The sequence below is a fragment of the Silurus aristotelis genome (assembly GCF_946808225.1).
Source record: "Silurus aristotelis genome assembly, chromosome: 4".
NCBI classification, from domain to species: Eukaryota; Metazoa; Chordata; class Actinopteri; order Siluriformes; family Siluridae; genus Silurus; species Silurus aristotelis.
The window spans coordinates 4,469,060-4,489,232 of NC_139577.1; the positions used below are offsets into that span (position 1 = coordinate 4,469,060).

General features: G+C 40.1%; 1 protein-coding gene across 4 annotated transcripts; it reads left to right on the forward strand.

Moving 5' to 3' along the window:
• Positions 1-6,246: 6,246 nt before the first annotated feature.
• LOC310725447 (eukaryotic translation initiation factor 3 subunit A-like) lies at positions 6,247-14,450 on the forward strand. Of its 4 annotated transcripts, none has more exons than XM_083540394.1 (23): positions 6,248-6,427; positions 7,655-7,845; positions 7,976-8,112; positions 8,205-8,368; positions 8,463-8,662; positions 8,752-8,960; positions 9,045-9,216; positions 9,305-9,409; positions 9,507-9,605; positions 9,804-9,920; positions 10,028-10,213; positions 10,387-10,734; positions 11,180-11,284; positions 11,522-11,635; positions 11,938-12,060; positions 12,153-12,306; positions 12,503-12,687; positions 12,890-12,987; positions 13,114-13,529; positions 13,560-13,631; positions 13,754-13,886; positions 13,977-14,116; positions 14,216-14,450. In XM_083540394.1, exons 1-23 carry the CDS (start codon positions 6,379-6,381, stop codon positions 14,398-14,400), a joined length of 3,702 nt encoding a protein of 1,233 aa, XP_083396520.1. In that variant the 5' UTR covers positions 6,248-6,378; the 3' UTR covers positions 14,401-14,450. The 4 variants fall into 4 exon arrangements, with proteins under 4 accessions (XP_083396519.1, XP_083396520.1, XP_083396521.1 ...); XM_083540395.1 differs by having other exon boundaries at positions 13,114-13,277; positions 13,338-13,631; XM_083540393.1 differs by having other exon boundaries at positions 6,247-6,427; positions 12,893-12,987; positions 13,114-13,631.
• Positions 14,451-20,173: the final 5,723 nt, after the last annotated feature.

Sequence of the window (20,173 nt, forward strand, 5' to 3'; positions counted from 1 at the left end):
CCAGAAAGAAGAAAGAGTCAGTTTTACCCTACGATACTTTGAATTTAATGAGAATTACCACAGTCTTTTCCGTCTTCCTTACACACACACACACACACACACACACACACACACACACACACAGAGCATTATGTAATATTAATGGAGGTATTAATGATTAGTAAAGACTGTTATTTATTATTTTCAGAGTAAAAAACTGATAACTAAACCAAATTACTTGACTTGATTGCCTGTATCCAATTTAATATACCGGAACAGTTCCATGAGATCAAATTCCTTTACTGAGCTCCAAATTTGTACAGATTTCAAAGGCCATATAATACTACCAAGTGTGGATATAATAAAGGAGTTCCTTATTGCCTCATATAGCTGTGCATGCATATGCTACAAAGTACAGTTTGCCCTGTGAGCCTTCGTGCAATGCCTGTCCTTTGTGTGCTGTTAGACCTCCATTTAGTTCCTCAAAATAAAGAAAAATAACTAATATTAAAGACAAAATACCATGAACACACTATAAATCTATTTCCATACAATTATTAAATTAAGAGCTGACAATGATAACTGAACAGTTTTAGAGTTAAAAGTAGGCATTCTGATTATGTAACGAGTTACGTCATGTGCAACAGTAAAATACCATTGTGTGATTATATTTTATTTTTCGTTTATTATTTTTTTACCATCCTGACCATACAGAGTTGAGCACTGAATAGTCCCGTATTATAATATATGAGCGAAATTTTATTCCGTAATGATCTGCCATGCCTTGCCATCTGACAAAGCAGCACAGTTATGGTAAAGCCTTCCAATTAGTGTTGAGTAGTCTCAGTGTTTGAGTCCAGGCTGAAAGCATATTTTTTTAGTCAAGCCCTTTGATAGTAGGTTTTTCTTAGGTAAGGGATCAGATCTGGAGGGATCAGGAATATAGAGTGTTTTGGTGAACTGGGATATTTGGATGCTGTTGTCTCCGCACTCTCATGCATTTACTCAGGTTTGTTAATGGTGTTGTGATGAGTTGTCTCTGATCCCAGAGATCCTCCATGTCTGTGTTACCTTCTGGCTCTTTCTTTGGCCTCTTCCACCCTGATCACTACACTCAAACTTTTATGTAAAAATAAGGATTTCTCTCTCCTTGTCGACCCTCTATATATTCTCTCTCTCTCTCTCTCTCTCTCTCTCTCTCTCTCTCTCTCTCTCTCTCTCTCTCTCTCTCTCTCTCTCTCTCTCTCTCTCTCTCTCTCTCTCTCTCTCTCTCTCTCTCTCTCTCTCTCTCTCTCTCTCTCTCTCTCTCTCTCTCTCTCTCTCTCTCTCTCTCTCTCTCGCTGTTGAGTTAAACATGCTCCTCAGGGTACCAGTGACTTTCTTCTCTGCAGATCTTCCTAATTTATCCTGACACAATACCTCTGAATAGAGTTTTCTTAAAATGAAGACCCCTCTGTGCAGCTGCACTCCAGGATGGTTACCTGCGATCAGCCTAAAGGTCCATGAAGTTACTGAGCATCTTAAGAACTATTAGAATGGATTTGGATTGTGATTAATATCAACAGTCTGCTACATCACTAAACTGCACACCTCAACAATGATGGAACTATAATGAATGGACATTCGGTGCCACCCAGGTGTGCCACTACATTTTTTAATTCCAACTTCATAACCTATTTATATCTGGAAAGATGCTTTAGGCCAATGTCTATTGGTGCTATACAAATAAAGCTTAATTGAATAAAATTTATTTCAATTATTGACTCCAGATTCATTTGAAGCTCATGTAGATATTACCCTTTAAAACACTAATAAGATTGTTTCCAATTTTTCACACACTAATACAGCAGAGTTTTTTCCCTACGGTATTGACTTCCAGTTCTCCTTTAGTACTCACTGGTAGACACTGGCAGTTCTGAAAAACCTCTGGTTCACTCAGCAATGTGTTAAATTTCTTTTACAGCCATTGCCATGGAGAGTGTTGGTAAACTGGGATGCAGTCATATCTAGATTTGCTGAAGTTACTGCATGCACTATGATCACAATATATACACAATATAAACCAGCATCTGAGCTTACTTAAGTATGCTGCTGCCTGATGTAAAAAATCCTGACATGCCCATTATTCCAAGGACGCAGTTTCTTAGCTTGGAGCATTTTGCACTTGTAACTCAACATCCACAGGTTTGGATGGTCTGCATGAGTACCCTAAAGCTTCCCAAAAACATTTTATGCGAAAGATTCATTTATTGTTTGAAAATGTATTAGGTAAAATTATGCCATGAAACTAAATGAATCATGTGATGCATGAAATGCGGGTTAAAATCAATCGTAGGGGAAAAAAAAGATCCCATTAGAAAATAAACAAATTGTATGAATATAATAAATAATGGGTAAAGAAAATATCACCTACAAATAAATAAATGATGTGAGGAAGTATCACTTGGAAAAAAGTGGACCATGCATTAAAAAAAAATGGAAATAAGCGAATCATGAATCATGTGTAATAATCACAGTGTGCATAGAATATAAAAAATGTACACTGCATGCAGAAAATATATGACACGCAAATATATGAGGTGCCTAAAAACCAAATCATATATGATCATTATATTCAAAAGTGATGTTTCTGTGAGGGATTTTCTGCAACTTTATCAGTCATATTGCTCTTAAGGTTTGTTATGTGCGTTGTGGTTGTTTTGAAGAAAAAAAAAGAAAAAAGTAAGGTATGGCTCCACCTAGCGTTCAAACTTGGTAAATACGACTCATAACTAAACCGCATTTTCATGTGCTATAGGAGCCATGCGTCTTCCTGGGTTTCAGACAACGTTGATATCCATGCACCCCTGATAATCTAAGTCACTTTTGCAGGAATTGTGTTAATTGAGTCCAGTCTCACGTCATTTAATGATATAGTGACGAAAATGTATCTAAAAAAAAAAAAAAGCGGCCAATTCGTGTCCATGAACACAAATCAATAGATTAAAATCAATAGAATAAATGTTGTGACTATATCACGAAATGCCTTAAGACTGTGTTGCCTATTTAGTATACATTAGTGAGAGCACACTGACCAGGAATAATCTGAGAAGCCTATAAATTAATCCAGAATATATGAGTGAATTTGTATTTTTCACATCCAGACAATGGATTATTTATAACTAGATCTGTAATAAAACAATACAACTGGACGGATTTGGACTGTAATTTGTAGAAACAATCTGCTACAATGGCTTTGGACAACAGTTTGCATGAGCAGTTCTGCATATAAGTGCCTTTTACAGAACAGTACACTTCGAGAATGATCAAACTAGAAGGAATTGACATTCAGTGCCACCCAGATTATAATGAGTTCTCTCTTGAGTCTGGTTCCTCTCGAAGTTTTCTTGAGAACAATGTCCATTGTTTAAAATTCAATTGGTTTGTAAAAGGTATACAAATATTTTCAACCTTCATACAGGTTATTGTTTTATGTTATAATTTATATAACATAAATTATAATTATAATTAGCTAGGTAGAAACACAAACTACATTATATACCTATGCTATATATTGTATAGCTACATGGACATTTAAAGCCGTGTTTGATATTTGGCAGTATATCTGAGTTTATAGCACTGCAAGCTGTAGTGAAATTCATCAGAGCTGTGTATGTGAGGTACCGATTACACGCGCGAGATATAAAATTGCAAATAAATCTGTGTTGATCGTTCACCTGCCTATGATTGGTAAAAACATATTACATATGACAATAAAATGAGTTAAATTTGGTGGATGAAATTGCTTTATTGTTTTGTATCAGATAACAGACAGACATGAGAGTGGAAACTTGGTGGAGTTGTTATCTTAAGCGCTGGTCTGTATGTGTGCAGTTAAAAACGAAGAGAAAATGAGGCCAAGTGCTGTCAGTGTTTTTCTCAGATAGTTGCAAGGCATAGAAGAGGGTGGAGACCTTAACAAAGGCTGGGCATATAAATGATTAGATATACAGTAAGGTCTGAAAATGCTGTAGTTTTGTCTCTTGCAAACATTATAGAAATGAACTATGGAGAACTTAGTACTCCTCCTCAGTGTGCAGACAATTCAGCTTTAATTTCAGGGCATTGTATTGAACATTATTTAGATTACAAAACCTTTTTCAGTGGTGCCTTTACATTTAAGTGACCAAAAGTAGTAAACAGCTGGTTAAGAACCACTATAAGAGAAGATTACACAAGCCTCATGAGTCAGGAAGGCTAGATTAGAGTTTGCCAAAAAAAAGGCATTTGCCTTTCTGAGCTGATCTTTTATTTACAGATAAGACAAAGATCAAATCATTACAGAATAATGTACAGTATATAGAAGTGGCCGTACATCAGGACCAGCAAGGCCTCCTCTGCTGGCGTAAACTCTATCAGAATCACTGATTTACATGTAATTTTGTATATGAATATGTATTAGATTTCATCCAATATTCCATTCTCTTCGTGTCTGCTGCTGCATCATAGAGAGAAATTTTTATGTTTCTATCCAATAGGATTTTAGTCATCGCATCATATTATTATAAGGCCATCAGAAATTAGCAACTTTTAGTAGGTTAAAATCCACCTTGCGTGAAGCTTTGGCTTTAACTATTCAGATTGCGATTTGGCCACTCGCATCAGCATTTTTACGTCTTTTGATTGGATGCTCAGAGAGTGGGCTAGTCAGACTCGCAACCTGCATCTGTAGTAAACTGCAAAAGCTCATATATCAGATATTTTGGTATTGATTTAATAGGTGTTTTTTTCCACACAATGGCTTACAGAGGAGAAGAAACTGATTTGGTCACAGATAGAAAGATACACTTACAAGGACAAATTTAAGAATGACTTTAAAAAAAAAAAAAGCTGGACATAATAAGGAAATGTGGTCCAAAACCATTAAAATGGTTGCATTTGATTTTCTGTAGAATTTGTACAAAAACACATAATTTGCCTTCATTTCAAATCAATGGGAAAACCATAATGCTCGGAACAAATAAATTCATTGAAAACCTGGAGTCATTTTATGAGTTTTATATAGATTTTTCTGCTAGTATGTGGGCAGCGAAAGAAGAATTATGTTCATTGCGTTTCTTGCTTTAGTAATGACATTCATTCTTACTGTATGAACAGAGATGGGAAGTAATGAAATACAAAAACTTTGTTAATGTACTTAAGTAGATTTTTCTGGTATCAGTACTTTTTGGTATTCAGAACTTTTTGCTTTCACTCTATGTTTTACAAATATCTGAATATTCTACATAATAATAATTTATTTGGTGACATTAATAATATTTGTTCTTCTCATTGTGTGCCATTTTTAGCCCATCAACCTATTTCTTGTCATTCGTGCGCCTTTTTCAACTTCCACTCATCATTTCCATGATGAGTGGAGTGGTATCATTTCCACCCCAGATGGAGGCTAGTTTACAAAGATAACAATAAGCAAGTCAGAGGACAACATGAATTATGTCTAATGTGGATGAGACAGAGGAAGTCAGTGATGTAAACATGACTGAAAAGAGAGACATTCCTGATCACCTGATCATCATCATCATCTTTTCTCTGCATGTGTTCTATATGGTGGTTGTTCAGCCTGGATACATTTATTAGATAACAAAATAATTTGATTATATGATGTGAGGTCCAGTTACCAGCATGACACTAAAACATGTAGTAGTAATGGCTACGTTTTACGTAAGTACGTGTCAAGACCCAAACTTATTTACTTTGACGTGAGCGAAAAAGTGTTGTCGGTACTTAAAATTTTAAAACATGAGTATCTGTACTTCTACTTGAGTGGAGGATGTGTGTACTTTTGCCATCTCTGTGTATGAAATACCTGTATGTGATGCAGCACTCTGCAATACTGCATTTCTCTATAATATTGACGTTTTTTATATCTGTGGTATCATAGCGAAGGTATTAAGAGATGGGTTGATTCAGCAAGGACACCATGACCTACCAATGGGGATAGAGTATGAAAAATGAAATTGCTCATGATTTGAGACAATACCACCCCATTTTATAATGCAGATCTTTGCAGCTGCGTGCAGAAACATTTGTAATTACTTGTATCCTGTATGATAATAATAATTAATTATTATTATTATAAAAACGATCATTTAGTGGATTTATCTATTTTTTAAATGTATTTTCATTTATTTTAGTGTTTCACGAACCGACTCTGCTATTCGACTCTCCTAATCCACACTGTAGAATGGAGAATCGACTCGATTCTTTTTGGTGTTGATTCCCTTTAGCAGGACGAGTACATACGGGTCCTCGTGGCGTTCCCGGGCAGACGTGCTGTAGGATTGTATGTGTTGGAGTGCGGATGGATGAAGACGCTTTCTTATAACCCCCGAATTTCGTTGTGACCAGTGAGACACCACGATGCCGGCGTATTTCCAGAGACCGGAGAACGCTCTGAAGAGAGCTAACGGTAAGCGTCCTGGCGTTTTGTGCCGTCAGCGCTACAGCATGGCGCCGCTGCCGCCATCTTTTCTCCCTTCAACGTGAAACCAGGCCATTTTAGCCGCAACAGGCCTTGCTAAAGCTAAAGTTAGCAAATTAGACTATGTTCCGAATAATTATTCAGGATACACTTTGAAAACATTCAACAGGGGTTCAAAATTCAAATCGGTCCTATGTGGTGCATGGACAACACTTAGCTTACAAATAACAATAAAAAAAAGGAAATGTACATTTCAAGTTACACATAAATGTCTTTGAGATGACTTTAACAACTCTAATCCATTAAACCTGAAGTCCATGTATAGTTTCTGTCTGTATTTCATATGAGAATGCCAACATTGCCTCCCAGAGCTGTTGTCTGGAGCTCTTCTGATGCCCACCCTCATAGATCTTCAATTTGAGTAAACTCCACAGGTTCTCAATAGGATTGAGGTCATTCACCAGTCATCCAGAACTCCATCCATCTGGACTATGTGATGTAGCACAGCTTTCGTCAGTGAACAAAACAGATTTAAAAATAGTCTTCAGGTATTTTGGAGCCCCCTGCAAACCGTTTACCTTGTGAGCTTTGGATCACAGCTTTATGCACAACTACCAGCCTCTGAAGATTCCTTCATCAAGAGGTTCTTGGTACTCCAAAGCCACCAGCATCATCGCTCATCACTATTAATCAAATAATATGGAAAAAATGTCAATAAAAAAATTATCTGGCTATGGAATGTTGTGTTTTTAGTGGGCATGCCATAAATAAAGTGGTCAACATTGTGTAAATGAAGGTCAAACAAATTCTCTAGTTAAATATATTTCGACAAACGTTTGTTTGACGTTTGACCTCTCAAATCCAAACCACAGCAGAAAAGTTACTACCTTAATATTACATAATGCATAATTTGGAACACGGCACTCCAATGCCTTCACTCTCACACTCTTACTTCTGACTTTTATTCCCCTTCTCACCTTTGTGTACCTCCATCTTTTCAGGTTCATCTCAACCTGCTTCCTACTCTCGCCACAAATCACAGTATCCTCTACAAACTAATACACACATACAAAAACCCATCTTCATTATACATAATGAGGATTAGATTCATGGGTTGGATAATTACATGCCTTGATGCCCCTGAAGAAGGTTAAGGAGTGTAATTTCTCTGTACTCAAGGCAGATCGCATGTTTCTGTTTCCACTTGCTTTTCAGAGTTCCTCGAAGTTGGTAAAAAGCAGCCTGCTCTTGACGTCCTTTACGATGTCATCAAGAGCAAAAAGCATCGAACATGGCAGAAGATTCACGAGCCCATCATGCTCAAGTACCTGGAGCTCTGCGTGGACCTGCGCAAGAGCCATCTGGCCAAGGAGGGCCTTTACCAGTACAAGAACATCTGTCAGCAGGTCTGTGTCTTTCTGTTGATGAACGTGAAGTTTTGTCTTAACTTTACAGAGTGTTGTATCCTCTATATTCAGGTTTATGAAATTCAAGATTGTTGGGCATCAATCTAAAAGATTTTGCTTTGCTTCTTAGGTGAATATCAAATCCCTTGAGGATGTGGTTCGTGCCTACCTGAAACTCGCTGAGGAGAAGACCGAGACTGCCAAAGGGGAGTCTCAGCAAATGGTGTTGGATATCGAGGATCTGGATAACATTCAGACCCCAGAAAGGTGTGTGACAATATTGAACAGTGTGTATAGATGTGCTGTGAGTAAGCGGATAAACGATAGGAGAATATAATCATTGTATCTTGTGTTTTTAGTGTGCTGTTGAGCGCTGTGAGTGGAGAGGACACTCAGGATCGTACTGATCGGTTGCTGCTCACTCCTTGGGTGAAATTCTTGTGGGAGTCCTATCGCCAGTGTCTGGACCTGCTGAGGAACAACTCCAAAGTGGAGCGTCTTTACCATGACATTGCTCAGCAAGGTCAGTGCATGATGTGTCAGATTTATAATACCACTTACATCACATGCGGTTCTTTTCAAATGTAAATACATCTTTTTATCTTTTAATTTTACAGCTTTCAAGTTCTGCCTGCAGTACACTCGCAAGGCAGAGTTCCGTAAGTTGTGCGATAACTTGCGCATGCACCTTGGACAGATCCAGAGGCACCATAACCAGAGCACAGCCATCAATTTAAACAACCCCGAAAGCCAGTCGATGCATCTGGAGACTCGGTTGGTGCAGCTGGACAGTGCTATCAGCATGGAGCTCTGGCAGGTGCGGTCACGTAGAACGGTCATGAATGTGTTGGAATGGTGTAAACCTTAAGTGTTTCATGTACTAACATGAAACTGTTTGCATTTCAGGAAGCTTTTAAGGCAGTGGAGGACATCCACGGTCTGTTTGCCCTCTCCAAGAAACCCCCCAAACCTCAACTGATGGCAAACTATTATACCAAGGTGTCTACTGTGTTCTGGAAGTCTGGTAATGCTCTTTTCCATGCCTGCACACTGCACCGCCTATACCATCTCTCCAGAGAAATGAGGAAGAACCTCACCCAGGAGGAAATGCAGAGGTTATTGGGGTTTTTTTCTCAAGCTAATGAAAATGGAAAGTTTTAAATCAAAAGAAAAAAGTTTTAAATTCAATGTTTCCACAGGATGTCGACTCGTGTGATTTTGGCCACTCTGTCTATCTCCATAACCCCGGAGCGCACTGATATCGCACGTTTGTTGGACATGGACGGGATTATTGGGGAGAAGCAACGCAGACTGGCCACTTTGCTCGGCCTGCAGTCGCCACCCACCCGCAAGAGCCTCATCAACGATATGGTAATGTCCGTTTTGATTTAGTAAAACTGAAATAAAAATGTTTTAAATATGCAGCACCATGCTCAACAAATCATTAATGTTTCTACAGGTGAGGTTCAATTTACTCCAGTACATCAGCTCTGATGTCAAAGAGCTGTACAGCTGGCTGGAAGTGGACTTCGACCCCCTCAAACTATGTGCACGTGTCACCAAGGTACAGCCCTGAAATTTGTAAAATAACTGATTTAAATCAGAAATTGAGTCGTGATCATTGTACGCCTTTTGTTCTGATTGTATCTGTGGTTCTCCAGGTTCTGGACTGGGTCAGGGATCAGGCAGAGAATGAGCCTGACCTGCAGCAGTACATTCCTCACTTACAGAACAACACCATCCTTAGACTTCTGCAGCAGGTTGGTGTGCTGACTTCATTTCACACACACAGAACATGGTTTAAGATTAAACTGTAGAAACATTACACCAGTAAGAGTCAGTGATAAATGGTTATAAAAGTAATATTAACTAAAAACAGACTATAAAACATTTAGATGTGGATTTTCTTTCTTCGATGAGAGCTAATGTGCGCTAATCCTCTGGTATAATGCTTTCAGGTGGCTCAGATCTATCAGAGTATCGAGTTCAGCAGGCTGGCCTCTCTTGTACCGTTTGTGGATGCCTTCCAGCTGGAGCGAGCCATCGTCGATGCTGCACGTCACTGTGACCTGCAGGTAGTTTTCATTTCTGCTTCTTTTATAAAAAAAAAAACTGCTTTATGTTTACATATTTTTATCGAACAAAAGTCTACAGGAGATTCAACATTGCTGTGTATTTTTAGGTCCGTATGGACCATACGTCCAGAACCTTAAGCTTTGGCTCGAATCTGAACTACTCTACTAAAGAGGACGCCCCAGTGGGACCTTTCCTGCAGAACATGCCTTCTGCACAGATCCGTAACCAGCTCACGGCCATGTCTTCTGTTCTGGCCAAATCGATTCAGATCATCAAACCCGCCTCCATTCTGGTAAGTAAATGGATTTTTCATATGAAGTTCTTGCACCTTTTTGTGTCTTTACATTTCTCTACAAGGGATGGCTTTTCATTTCCGTTTCTTTTTATATTAAACTTGACGTATTTTCAGGTAATTTCTGTCACGCTCTGCTGCACCATTCTAATTGTTGAATCTTCCTCCTGTAGCAAGAACGGGAGGAGCAGAGTCAGCTGGCCATCACTGCCTACCTTAAAAATACCCGTAAGGAGCATCAGCGCATCCTGGCTCGCCGCCAGACCATCGAGGAGCGCAAGGAACGTCTGGAGAGCCTGAACATCCAGCGTGAGAAAGAGGAGCTGGAGCAGCGTGAGGCTGAGCTCCAGAAGGTTCGCAAGGCAGAGGAGGAGCGCCTGCGCCAAGAGGCCAAGGAGAGGGAGAAAGAGCGCATCATGCAGGAGCACGAGCAGATCAAAAAGAAGACCGTGCGTGAGCGCCTCGAGCAAATCAAGAAGACCGAGCTGGGAGCCAAAGCATTTAAAGACATTGATATTGAGGTACAATGGGAGGAGTCCAGAACGTGAAATTAACTTTACACAATTCTATTCTGTTTCTGCCGAGTTCATGCCGATTGCTTTTAGTAAATTTTAGTGGCACTTGGTTTAGATTATGTGTTTCCAGCCTTCCAGAACGTTCTCCTAAAGGAACTTAAATGTTCTTAGAGCTCTGTTGATAACTTATTGGATGTCTTGTCATGGTTCTAGTTTAGACGTGTAAGTGGGACAAATTTCCTCAGTATGTCTCGAAAACAAACAGTGATATCGCAGAATCTCGTATGTTATTTAGAAGATTGTGAATTTACCTCCAGGGTCGCTGGTTAACTAGTTTAGCTACTTGTTTGTTTGTTTTTTTACAGAGAAGTGGAATTGAAATAAGTTAGATATACACTTTATTATTTGTGTGTGTATGTGTGCTGAATTGCATGTGTGTTTATCTGTGCAGGACCTGGAGGAGTTGGACCCTGATTTCATCATGGCCAAACAGGTGGAGCAGCTTGAAAAAGAGAAGAAAGAGCTGCAGGAGCGCTTAAAGAATCAGGAGAAAAAGGTTGGGTTGTAGATTTCATGAAGACAATAATCTCATTTAGTCACACCTTTTGATATTTGATCTTACATTCCTTCTTAAACAGTTCTGACATTCTTTCATGATTCATTCTTCATGTTTATACTCAAATCCTGAACCTGGATTCCATTTTCCATATCTGTGAATTTGTAGGACAGGAACATTATTCCCAATATTGATAAGGTTAAATATTTAAGGGTTTTGTGTGATGATGTGTTTCAGATCGACTACTTTGAAAGGGCGAAACGGTTAGAGGAAATCCCCCTGATTAAAAAAGCCTATGAAGAGCAGCGCCTTAAAGACATGGAGCTGTGGGAGCTCCAGGAGGAGGAGAGGGTAATGCCTTACAGTTCATCTCCACAGTCTGTGCAGATCAGAAGACAGTCCTCTGCTTTTCTTTTAGCTCCTGACAAATGTGCATACAATATCCTTGGATTTAGATCATCCTCATACTCTTTGCCACTCAGAGATGTTTGCTTTTGCTTGAGAAGGTACAGTCTATGACTCGTTATACTCAGCTGGAATCAGAGAGGTGAATGTAAAGGTGCATGTGATGAACGGCATGTGTAGTGATGATGGGAGAATTTTGAAGCCGCTCGTGTTATTTTACACTGTTTAATTGTGCACATATTTTATAGATCAGCAACATGAAAGTGGAGCGTGAGAAGGCTCTCGAGCACAAAATGAGGATGTCCAGGATGATAGAGGACAAGGAGAACTTTGTGTCAAAAATAACAGCTGCACGAAGCTTCATTTACGAGGTAAAGGAGAATTTTCTTTTGTAAATTTAATAGCAGAGGAACTCATTCTGCAATGTGAGCTATGCATAATGGACCTTTTTTAATATTTGTAGGAAAAACTGGAACAGTTCCAAGAGCGCTTGGTTGAGGAGAGGAAAAAGCGTCTCGAAGAGCGCAGGAAGCAGCGCAAGGAGGAGCGACGAAATACTTTTTATCGCCAGAAGGAGGAGGAGGCTCAGAGGATCGAGGAGGAACAGCTGAAAAAGGGTACTGTTTGTGGTTTCGAGTACTTCAGTGTTTAGCACCTACTCTGTGTCCAGTTTAATTAGTAAACCAATTCAATTAAACTTTTAAAAAACTATAAACCTCGATACACTATAAAAAAAGATGGCTGTTACTGGATCTACATTAAAGTGAACTTTATGGCCCAGTGGTCACGATGTTGTTTGCTGGTGTGTTTCAGAGCGTGAGGAGCGTGAGCGTCAGGAACAGGAGCAGAGGGAGGAGGAGGAGCGCGAGTACCAGGAGCGCCTGCGCAAGCTGGAGGAGCAGGAGAAGAAGCAGCGAGCCAGGCAGCAGGAAATTGAGGAGCGTGAACGCCGCAAGGAGGAGGAGATACGAAAACCCCAGGAGGAGAAGTCTAGCAAAGTAAACACAGACGCACACAATTCACTTGGTCCCGGTCTCTCAATGGTGCCTCTACTGGCATGGCTTCAGTGTTTTTTATTACATTTTATAAAAAATAAAAATAAAAAATAAACTAAATTATGTGGTACTAGGACTTGTAGTGTAGACTGATGAGCAGAGTTGTTCCAGAGCAGGTCTCAGGCTAATTGTCTGTCTGTTACAGCAGGACTGGGCTGAAAAGGAGAGTGAGAGTGGCTGGAGGAGGCGTACAGAGACCACTGAATCGGAGTGGAGGCGCCCTGTTTCTGACGGAAGTGCGAAGTGAGTGAAGACCACCTATATAAGGATTATTTTAGGAGTTCTCACACTGACAGAATGAGCATTCTGCAGTCACATGGCTTTGACTATAAAGTCTGGTTTAATATGATTTGATTAACTTTTAAACAGGGAATGGCGTCAGGAAGGCCGTGAAGATAATGAGCGTGAGGAGCGTGAGCCTCCCTTCAGAAGAAGTGGAGAGGGTCCCCGCAAAGGCCCTTTAGATGACCGGGGCCTTCGTAGGGGCTTTGATGATGACCGTGGACCCAGAAGAGGGTTTGACGATGATCGCGGTCCCAGGCGTGGCTTTGATGAGGACCGTGGACCCAGAAGAGGTTTTGATGATGATCGAGGTCCCAGGCGTGGCTTTGATGAGGACCGTGGTCCCTGGAGAGATGAAGAGCGTGGGCCTCGACGCGGTATGGACGACGATCGTGGACCTAGAAAGGAATATGATGATGATCGTGTGCTTCGGCGGGGCATGGACGAGCCTAGAAGCTCCAGACGTGGTGCTGACAACGACTGGGGTCCTAGGAGAGGTGGCGGCGGTGAAGATGAAAGAGGAGGCAGGAGAGGCGGTGAAGATGAAAGAGGAGGCAGGAGAGGCGGCGACGACTCCAGTACTTGGAAACCTTTGGGCAGATCAGGTACACCAGAGAGAGGATTATTTAAATAAACTATTATTAAAGTATGTGTGCATTTAAACGGTAGCCTTGGATTAACCATAACCTTTCTCCTTTTTTGTGGCCGTATGATTATTTTTGTGCAGGTGGATGGAGAGAGAGAGAGAAGGCCCGTGAAGAGAGCTGGGGTCCTTCACGTGACTCTGGTGCTCGTGATGATGATCATGAAGAAGAGAAGCAGCATGATGGAGATCGTTTCGGAGAGCGTCGTCCCCCCAGGTACTTATCCTTACCAATATGGATATGCAGGGAAATGGTGATTCAGGTGCACTGGATCCAGTCTGAAACTTACACACACTGTGTTTGTAGGGAGGAAAATGCCTGGAGACGAGGCGGATCTGATGAGCCCAGCAGATGGCGTGATAGTCGGCGTGATGACTTTGATCGTGACATCAGAGATCGCCGAGACGATCGTGATCACAGGCCCTCAAATCGAGAAAACGATGGCGGTAAAGTCCTTGTTTAAATCTGCTCCATCTCTGTAACTTCAATCTTTATACTCAGTGCCCTGGAGTTCGACACTGCATGCTTTATGCTTCATGATTCAGGCGGATCCTGGCGCCGTGGTGGAGAAGACCGCCAGGACGACTGTAAGGAAGACCGTGACGGTCCTTCAAGACCTCGTGACCGTGATGGGGAGCAAAGCTCTTGGCGCTCCGAGAAAGAAAAAGACATCCCACGTCGTACAAAGAACGAGACTGACAATGACGGCTGGACCACAGTGCGACGCTAAACTGTCTCTTAATACTAACTAACTATTAATAAAGGCATTTGCTTATGAAATAGATGTGCATGTGGCCTGTTTGCTTGTGGTTATATGGAATATATATCAACTACTCTGTGTCCAGTTTAATTAATAAACCAAATAAACTCTGTTATAAATATAACAACTCAGTTATAATTAGGGGTGGTACACAAAATTCACGGTTCGGTACGTACCTCGATTTTAAGTCGGGGGGTGGTTCAATTTTGGTGCATTTCGGGGAGGAAAAGATAAACAAAATTGCTTGTTACCTTTTATTAATGCCGTTGTATGTTGTAATGAAGGATGTATTAAAATCAGAGGTGGGAGTAAAGAAGTACAAATACTTTGTTACTGTACTTAAGTTTTTACTTTTACTCATTACATTTTTACACAAATATCTGTACTTTTTACTTCTTACATTTTCAAAACAGACTCGTTACTTTAGTTTTAATCCATTGATTTGGTGAAATATTATTTTTCACTGCGCGCTGATTTCAGCCGAACAACCGATTTCCTGTTACTGTGCGTCTTTTTCAATCCGCTGGTGTATAAAGTCCTGACTCTCACCACAGATGTAGACTAGTTTACGAAGCTAAGAATCAGCAGGGCAGAAGGCAGTCAGAAGTTTGGGTTTAATGTGGATGAGACAGAGGGAGTCAGTGATGTAAACATGACTGAGAACAGACACATTTCTGATCATCATCTTTTCTCTGCTTGTGTTCTATATGTGGATCTTCAGCCTGGACATTCATTAGGTAACAACATTTTTTATTAATTTTGTATTAATAAATAAATATATATATATATTTGGCTGTCAAAATTAAAATAATTTTAAACGGCACGAAATTTTATTATTTATTTATTTCTTTACTTAGATATAAAACAAATAAATGAACTCCAGATAAAAATATTTTTAATCAGTAAACTTTTGTTTAATTTCTGAGTCTCAAATCAAACACCAAAATCTGCCATGATTATTGATCGTACAGATAAAAACAATACATCATTTAAATCTGTAAAATGTCTATAATTTTATATATATATGTGTGTGTGTGTGTGTGTATATATATATATATATATATATATATATATATATATATATATATATATATATATATACAGTGAGGAAAATAAGTATTTGAACACCCTGCTATTTTGCAAGTTCTCCCACTGAGAAATCATGGAGGGGTCTGAAATTGTCATCGTAGGTGCATGTCCACTGTGAGAGACATAATCTAAAAAAAACAATCCAGAAATCACAATATATGATTTTTAAACTATTTATTTATATGATACAGCTGCAAATAAGTATTTGAACACCTGTCTATCAGCTAGAATTCTGACCCTCAAAGACCTGTTAGTCTGCCTTTAAAATGTCCACCGCCACTACATTTATTATCCTAAATTAGATGCACCTGTTTGAGGTTGTTATCTGCATAAAGACACCTGTCCACCCCATACAATCGGTAAGAATCCAACTACTAACATTGCCAAGACCAAAGAGCTGTCCAAAGACACTAGAGACAAAATTGTACAACCCCACAAGGCTGGAAAGGGCTACGGGGAAATTGCCAAGCAGCTTGGTGAAAAAAGGTCCACTGTTGGAGCAATCATTAGAAAATGGAAGAAGCTAAACATGACTGTCAATCTCCCTCAGACTGGGGCCATAATTCCACTAAACGTGTTTGGAGGAAGAAGAATGATGAGTACCATCCCAAGAACACCATCCCTACTGTAAAGCATGGGGGTGGTAGCATCATGCTTTGGGCGTGTTTTTCTGCACATGGGACAGGGCGACTGCACTGTATTAAGGAGAGGATGACCGGGGCCATGTATTGCGAGTTTTTTGCGAACAACCTCCTTCCCTCAGTTAGAGCATTGAAGATGGGTCGAGGATGGGTCTTCCAACATGACAATGACCCGAAGCACACAGCCAGGATAACCAAGGAGTGGCTCTGTAAGAAGCATATCAAGGTTCTGGCATGGCCTAGCCAGTCTCCAGACCTAAACCCAATAGAGAATCTTTGGAGGGAGCTCAAACTCCGTGTTTCTCAGCGACAGACCAGAAACCTGACTGATCTAGAGAAGATCTGTGTGGAGGAGTGGGCCAAAATCCCTCCTGCAGTGTGTGCAAACCTGGTGAAAAACTACAGGAAATGTTTGACCTCTGTAATTGCAAACAAAGGCTACTGTACCAAATATTAACATTGACTTTCTCAGGTGTTTAAATACTTATTTGCAGCTGTATCATACAAATATATAGTTAAATAAATCATACATTGTGATTTCTGGATTTTTTTTTAGATTATGTCTCTCACAGTGGACATGCACCTACGATGAAAATTTCAGACCCCTCCATGATTTCTAAGTGGGAGAACTTGCAAAATAGCAGTGTGTTCAAATATTTATTTTCCTCACTGTATATATATATATATATATATATATATATATATATATATATATATATATATATATATATATATATATATATATATATATATATATATAAAAGCTTCCTGACAACTTGAAGAGGTGCATTTTCTCCGGTATCACCTCATTAACTGTCCGTGTGGAAACATAGCAAAGGCTCTAAATGATGTCCACACGTCTCTGCACTGATATAGACTTTATATTTAATCCCTGTACAGATGCTTGTACATCTTTGTCTCTCCTGTTTATTTACATGTCTAACAAAGTTTTGAGTTTTGAAGTAATGCCATTAGTGATCTATGATAAAAGACTTCTCTGGTTCGATTCTTACCTCTAGTTTCATATTGAACATTATAAGAAGTTATTAAAAACAGAACAATGAAAGATCATTAAAATTGGTTGCTGGCAAATCATGGTATATCAGTGGTGCAGGTGTTGGAGATGTGGTTCTTGTACCTGAGTCACTTCTCATAGACTTCGAGTTACTGAGAGAATGTGCAGGAAGGAGAAGTTTTGACCCTCTACCATCATTATCTAAGAGGAAACACTGGTCTCCTAACTATAGAAGAGCCAAGAGTCTAATAAGCTAAGGCTTGTTTGCCTCTCCTGTGTTGGTGTAATGGTCAGTGAAGTGGTCGCTGCTATCTGATTCACCTAGTTCGATTCCTACCCCTTAGCTTTCCTTTAAATTGTTTAAAATGTTTTTAAAAAGAACCAAAAAAGGTCCTAAAAATCAGGTTCATGCAGGAAATCCTGTGGCTCAATTGGAAGAGCTTTACCTCTGGGTTGAGAGGTTGCCGGTTCAAACCCCGGCCAGGGTTCAAAGTTAAGAGTGTGGAAGGTTCCGGTGGCAGTAGTAAGGAAGGTGTCAGAAATGGCTGTGTGAAAGGTTGGATGTGGTTTCGGAGGGCGTATCCTGAAGCAGGGGGGCAACATCCGGGCATCTGCCCCCCCGGTGTCTGAGAAGCTGAAAACAGGGGGTTATGAAGCAAAAACGTCCAAAAAAGTATCGACTTAGGTTTTTTGGCAAAATTTTTCCCTATATATGCAAAACTATCACCCTCACTTTTTCTGAGGCTGTGAAGCAGCAGGTCTTCACAGCCTTTGTTCACAGTCAACAACTCCATTGCTCACTAGACACTACTTTCCACACAGCTTACCCAGTGTGGGGACAAGCCAGATTTGAACCAGCAACCTCTGAACTCAGAGGCAAGGCTTTTATCACAAAGCCATCAAGTCCCACAACACACCTTCTTTTTTTTGGGGGGTTTATCGTTTGTTTCATGCTTCAAAACAAGCAATTCAGACCAGAGAGAAAGCAGGATTCGAACCTTGAACCACACCAACCGCGAAATACCAGTCTTAACCCACTGAACCATCGGGAAGGACCTGCTGTAACAATTGTTTAGAGCAGGTCTATCTTTTCTTTTAAACCATTAATACAAGAATATAATGCTAAAGACAGACGTAGGAAGCAAACCCATAACATGACTAGCAGGGACAAAGCAGGATTCGAACCCTGATTCACACCATTAGCCAGGATTAACCAGCATTAACCCACTGAACTACCAGGAAGGACAAGCTGGGAAGCTTGTTTAGAGCAGGTCTATCTTTCTTTTTAACCCATCAAAACAAGAAGATGAAGATGTAGGAATCAGCAATCTAACCTACCTCATGACTAGCAGACAGAAAGCCAGGTTTGAACCCTGACCACCAACATTAGCAAATTGATGATCCCCACCACCAGCGAGATACCAACCTTAACCCATTGAACCATTGGTGAGGACAGGCTATGAAGCTTATTTAGAGCAGGTCTATCTTTCTTTTCAACCCATTAAAAACAAAAATATATCGTTAAAGAAAGATGTAGGAAGTGAATCCTGATCGTGACTGGCAGACAGAAAGCAGGATTCGAACCCTGGACCCCACCAAAAGCAAGAAACCTGATTTAACCCACTGAACCATCAGGGAAGACAAAAAGGTTGTTTAGAGCAGGTCTATCTACCTTTAAACCATCAACACAAGACTATAAAGCGAAAGAAAGATTTAGGAAGCAGGAACATAACCTACATCGCAACTAGCAGGCAGAAAGCAGGATTCAAACCCTGATCCTCACCATCAGCAAGGCACCAGCCTTAACCTACTCCACCATGGAAGAGATCAGACTGGGAAGCATGTTTAGATGAGGCACAAGCCTTAAACCACTGAGCGACCACTGCTGAAAAGCATGTGTGCTTTTTGGAGGGTTCATACTTTGTTTCATGCCAGCGCAGTAAGAAAGAAGGCATGTAGGACTGGCTTTGAAACCTTATCACCAGCGTGGACTATATTAAGGACCATGTTCAGGCACAAGCCTTAACCCACTGAGCTACCACAGAAGTGCCTTTTTTTTGGTGGAGTTATCTTTCATTAAAGACCAGGAAATCAAGAAATTAATCCAACACAGAAAGGACAGAATTGAAATGTTTTCAAAGGGGAAAAGGTCCAGAAGTTTTATTTACCAACACAGCAACCAAACTTTCAAACTCATCCTCATGGGGACCCTGACATTAACCCACTAGGCTATCACATCTATCTATCTATCTATCTATCTATCTATCTATCTATCTATCTATCTATCTATCTATCTATCTATCTATCTATCTATCTATCTATCTATCTATCTATCTATCTATCTATCTATCTATCTATCTATCTATCTATCTATCTATCTATCTATCTATCTATCTATCTATCTATCTATCTATCTATCTATCTAGTGAGGTCCAGTTAACAGCTAAAACAGGTAGCAGTAATAACTACTTTTTACTTAAGTACATGTCAGAGCCAAGACTTCTTTACTTTCACTTAAGTAAAAAAGTTTAATCAGTACTTCAACTTTTACCCGAGTATTTTGAAACATTAGTATATGTACTTCTACTCAAGTAAAGGATGTGTGTACTTTTGCCACCTCTGGTCAAAACCACACATGTAGTGGGATCCAATTGGCACTGGTACGTCTCTAGATGGTTCGGGATGTTTGCGAGTTTGGCATCTACTTTTTCAAAGGTCCATTTTCTTCACGAGGTGGGAGGTGACAGAAGCTGGCCAAACCTCAGGATGCCTCGGGATGGGGAGGGAAAAAGAAGCAGTGGAGAGGAATTAGTGAAGCTGCTGTTCATGATATTAACAGCACAAGTTGATAATGTGCATGTGATCAGATGTTCTGGAGCACAAGGTTATGAAGTGAGACGTATGTTATGTGTAGGCTTTGCTAAAAAGATATGTTGTTAATCTGCACTTAAACTGGGAGAATGTGTCTGGACCACGAGCACTGTCAGGAAGACTATTT

Coding starts and splice junctions, on each gene's coding strand:
- LOC310725447 (XM_083540392.1), top strand. CDS start 6,379: ATGCCGGCGTATTTCCAGAGACCGGAGAACGCTCTGAAGAGAGCTAAC. Junction 9,921..10,027: donor CACGTCACTGTGACCTGCAG/GTAGTTTTCATT, acceptor GTGTATTTTTAG/GTCCGTATGGACCATACGTC. Junction 12,307..12,502: donor GGAGGAACAGCTGAAAAAGG/GTACTGTTTGTG, acceptor GGTGTGTTTCAG/AGCGTGAGGAGCGTGAGCGT.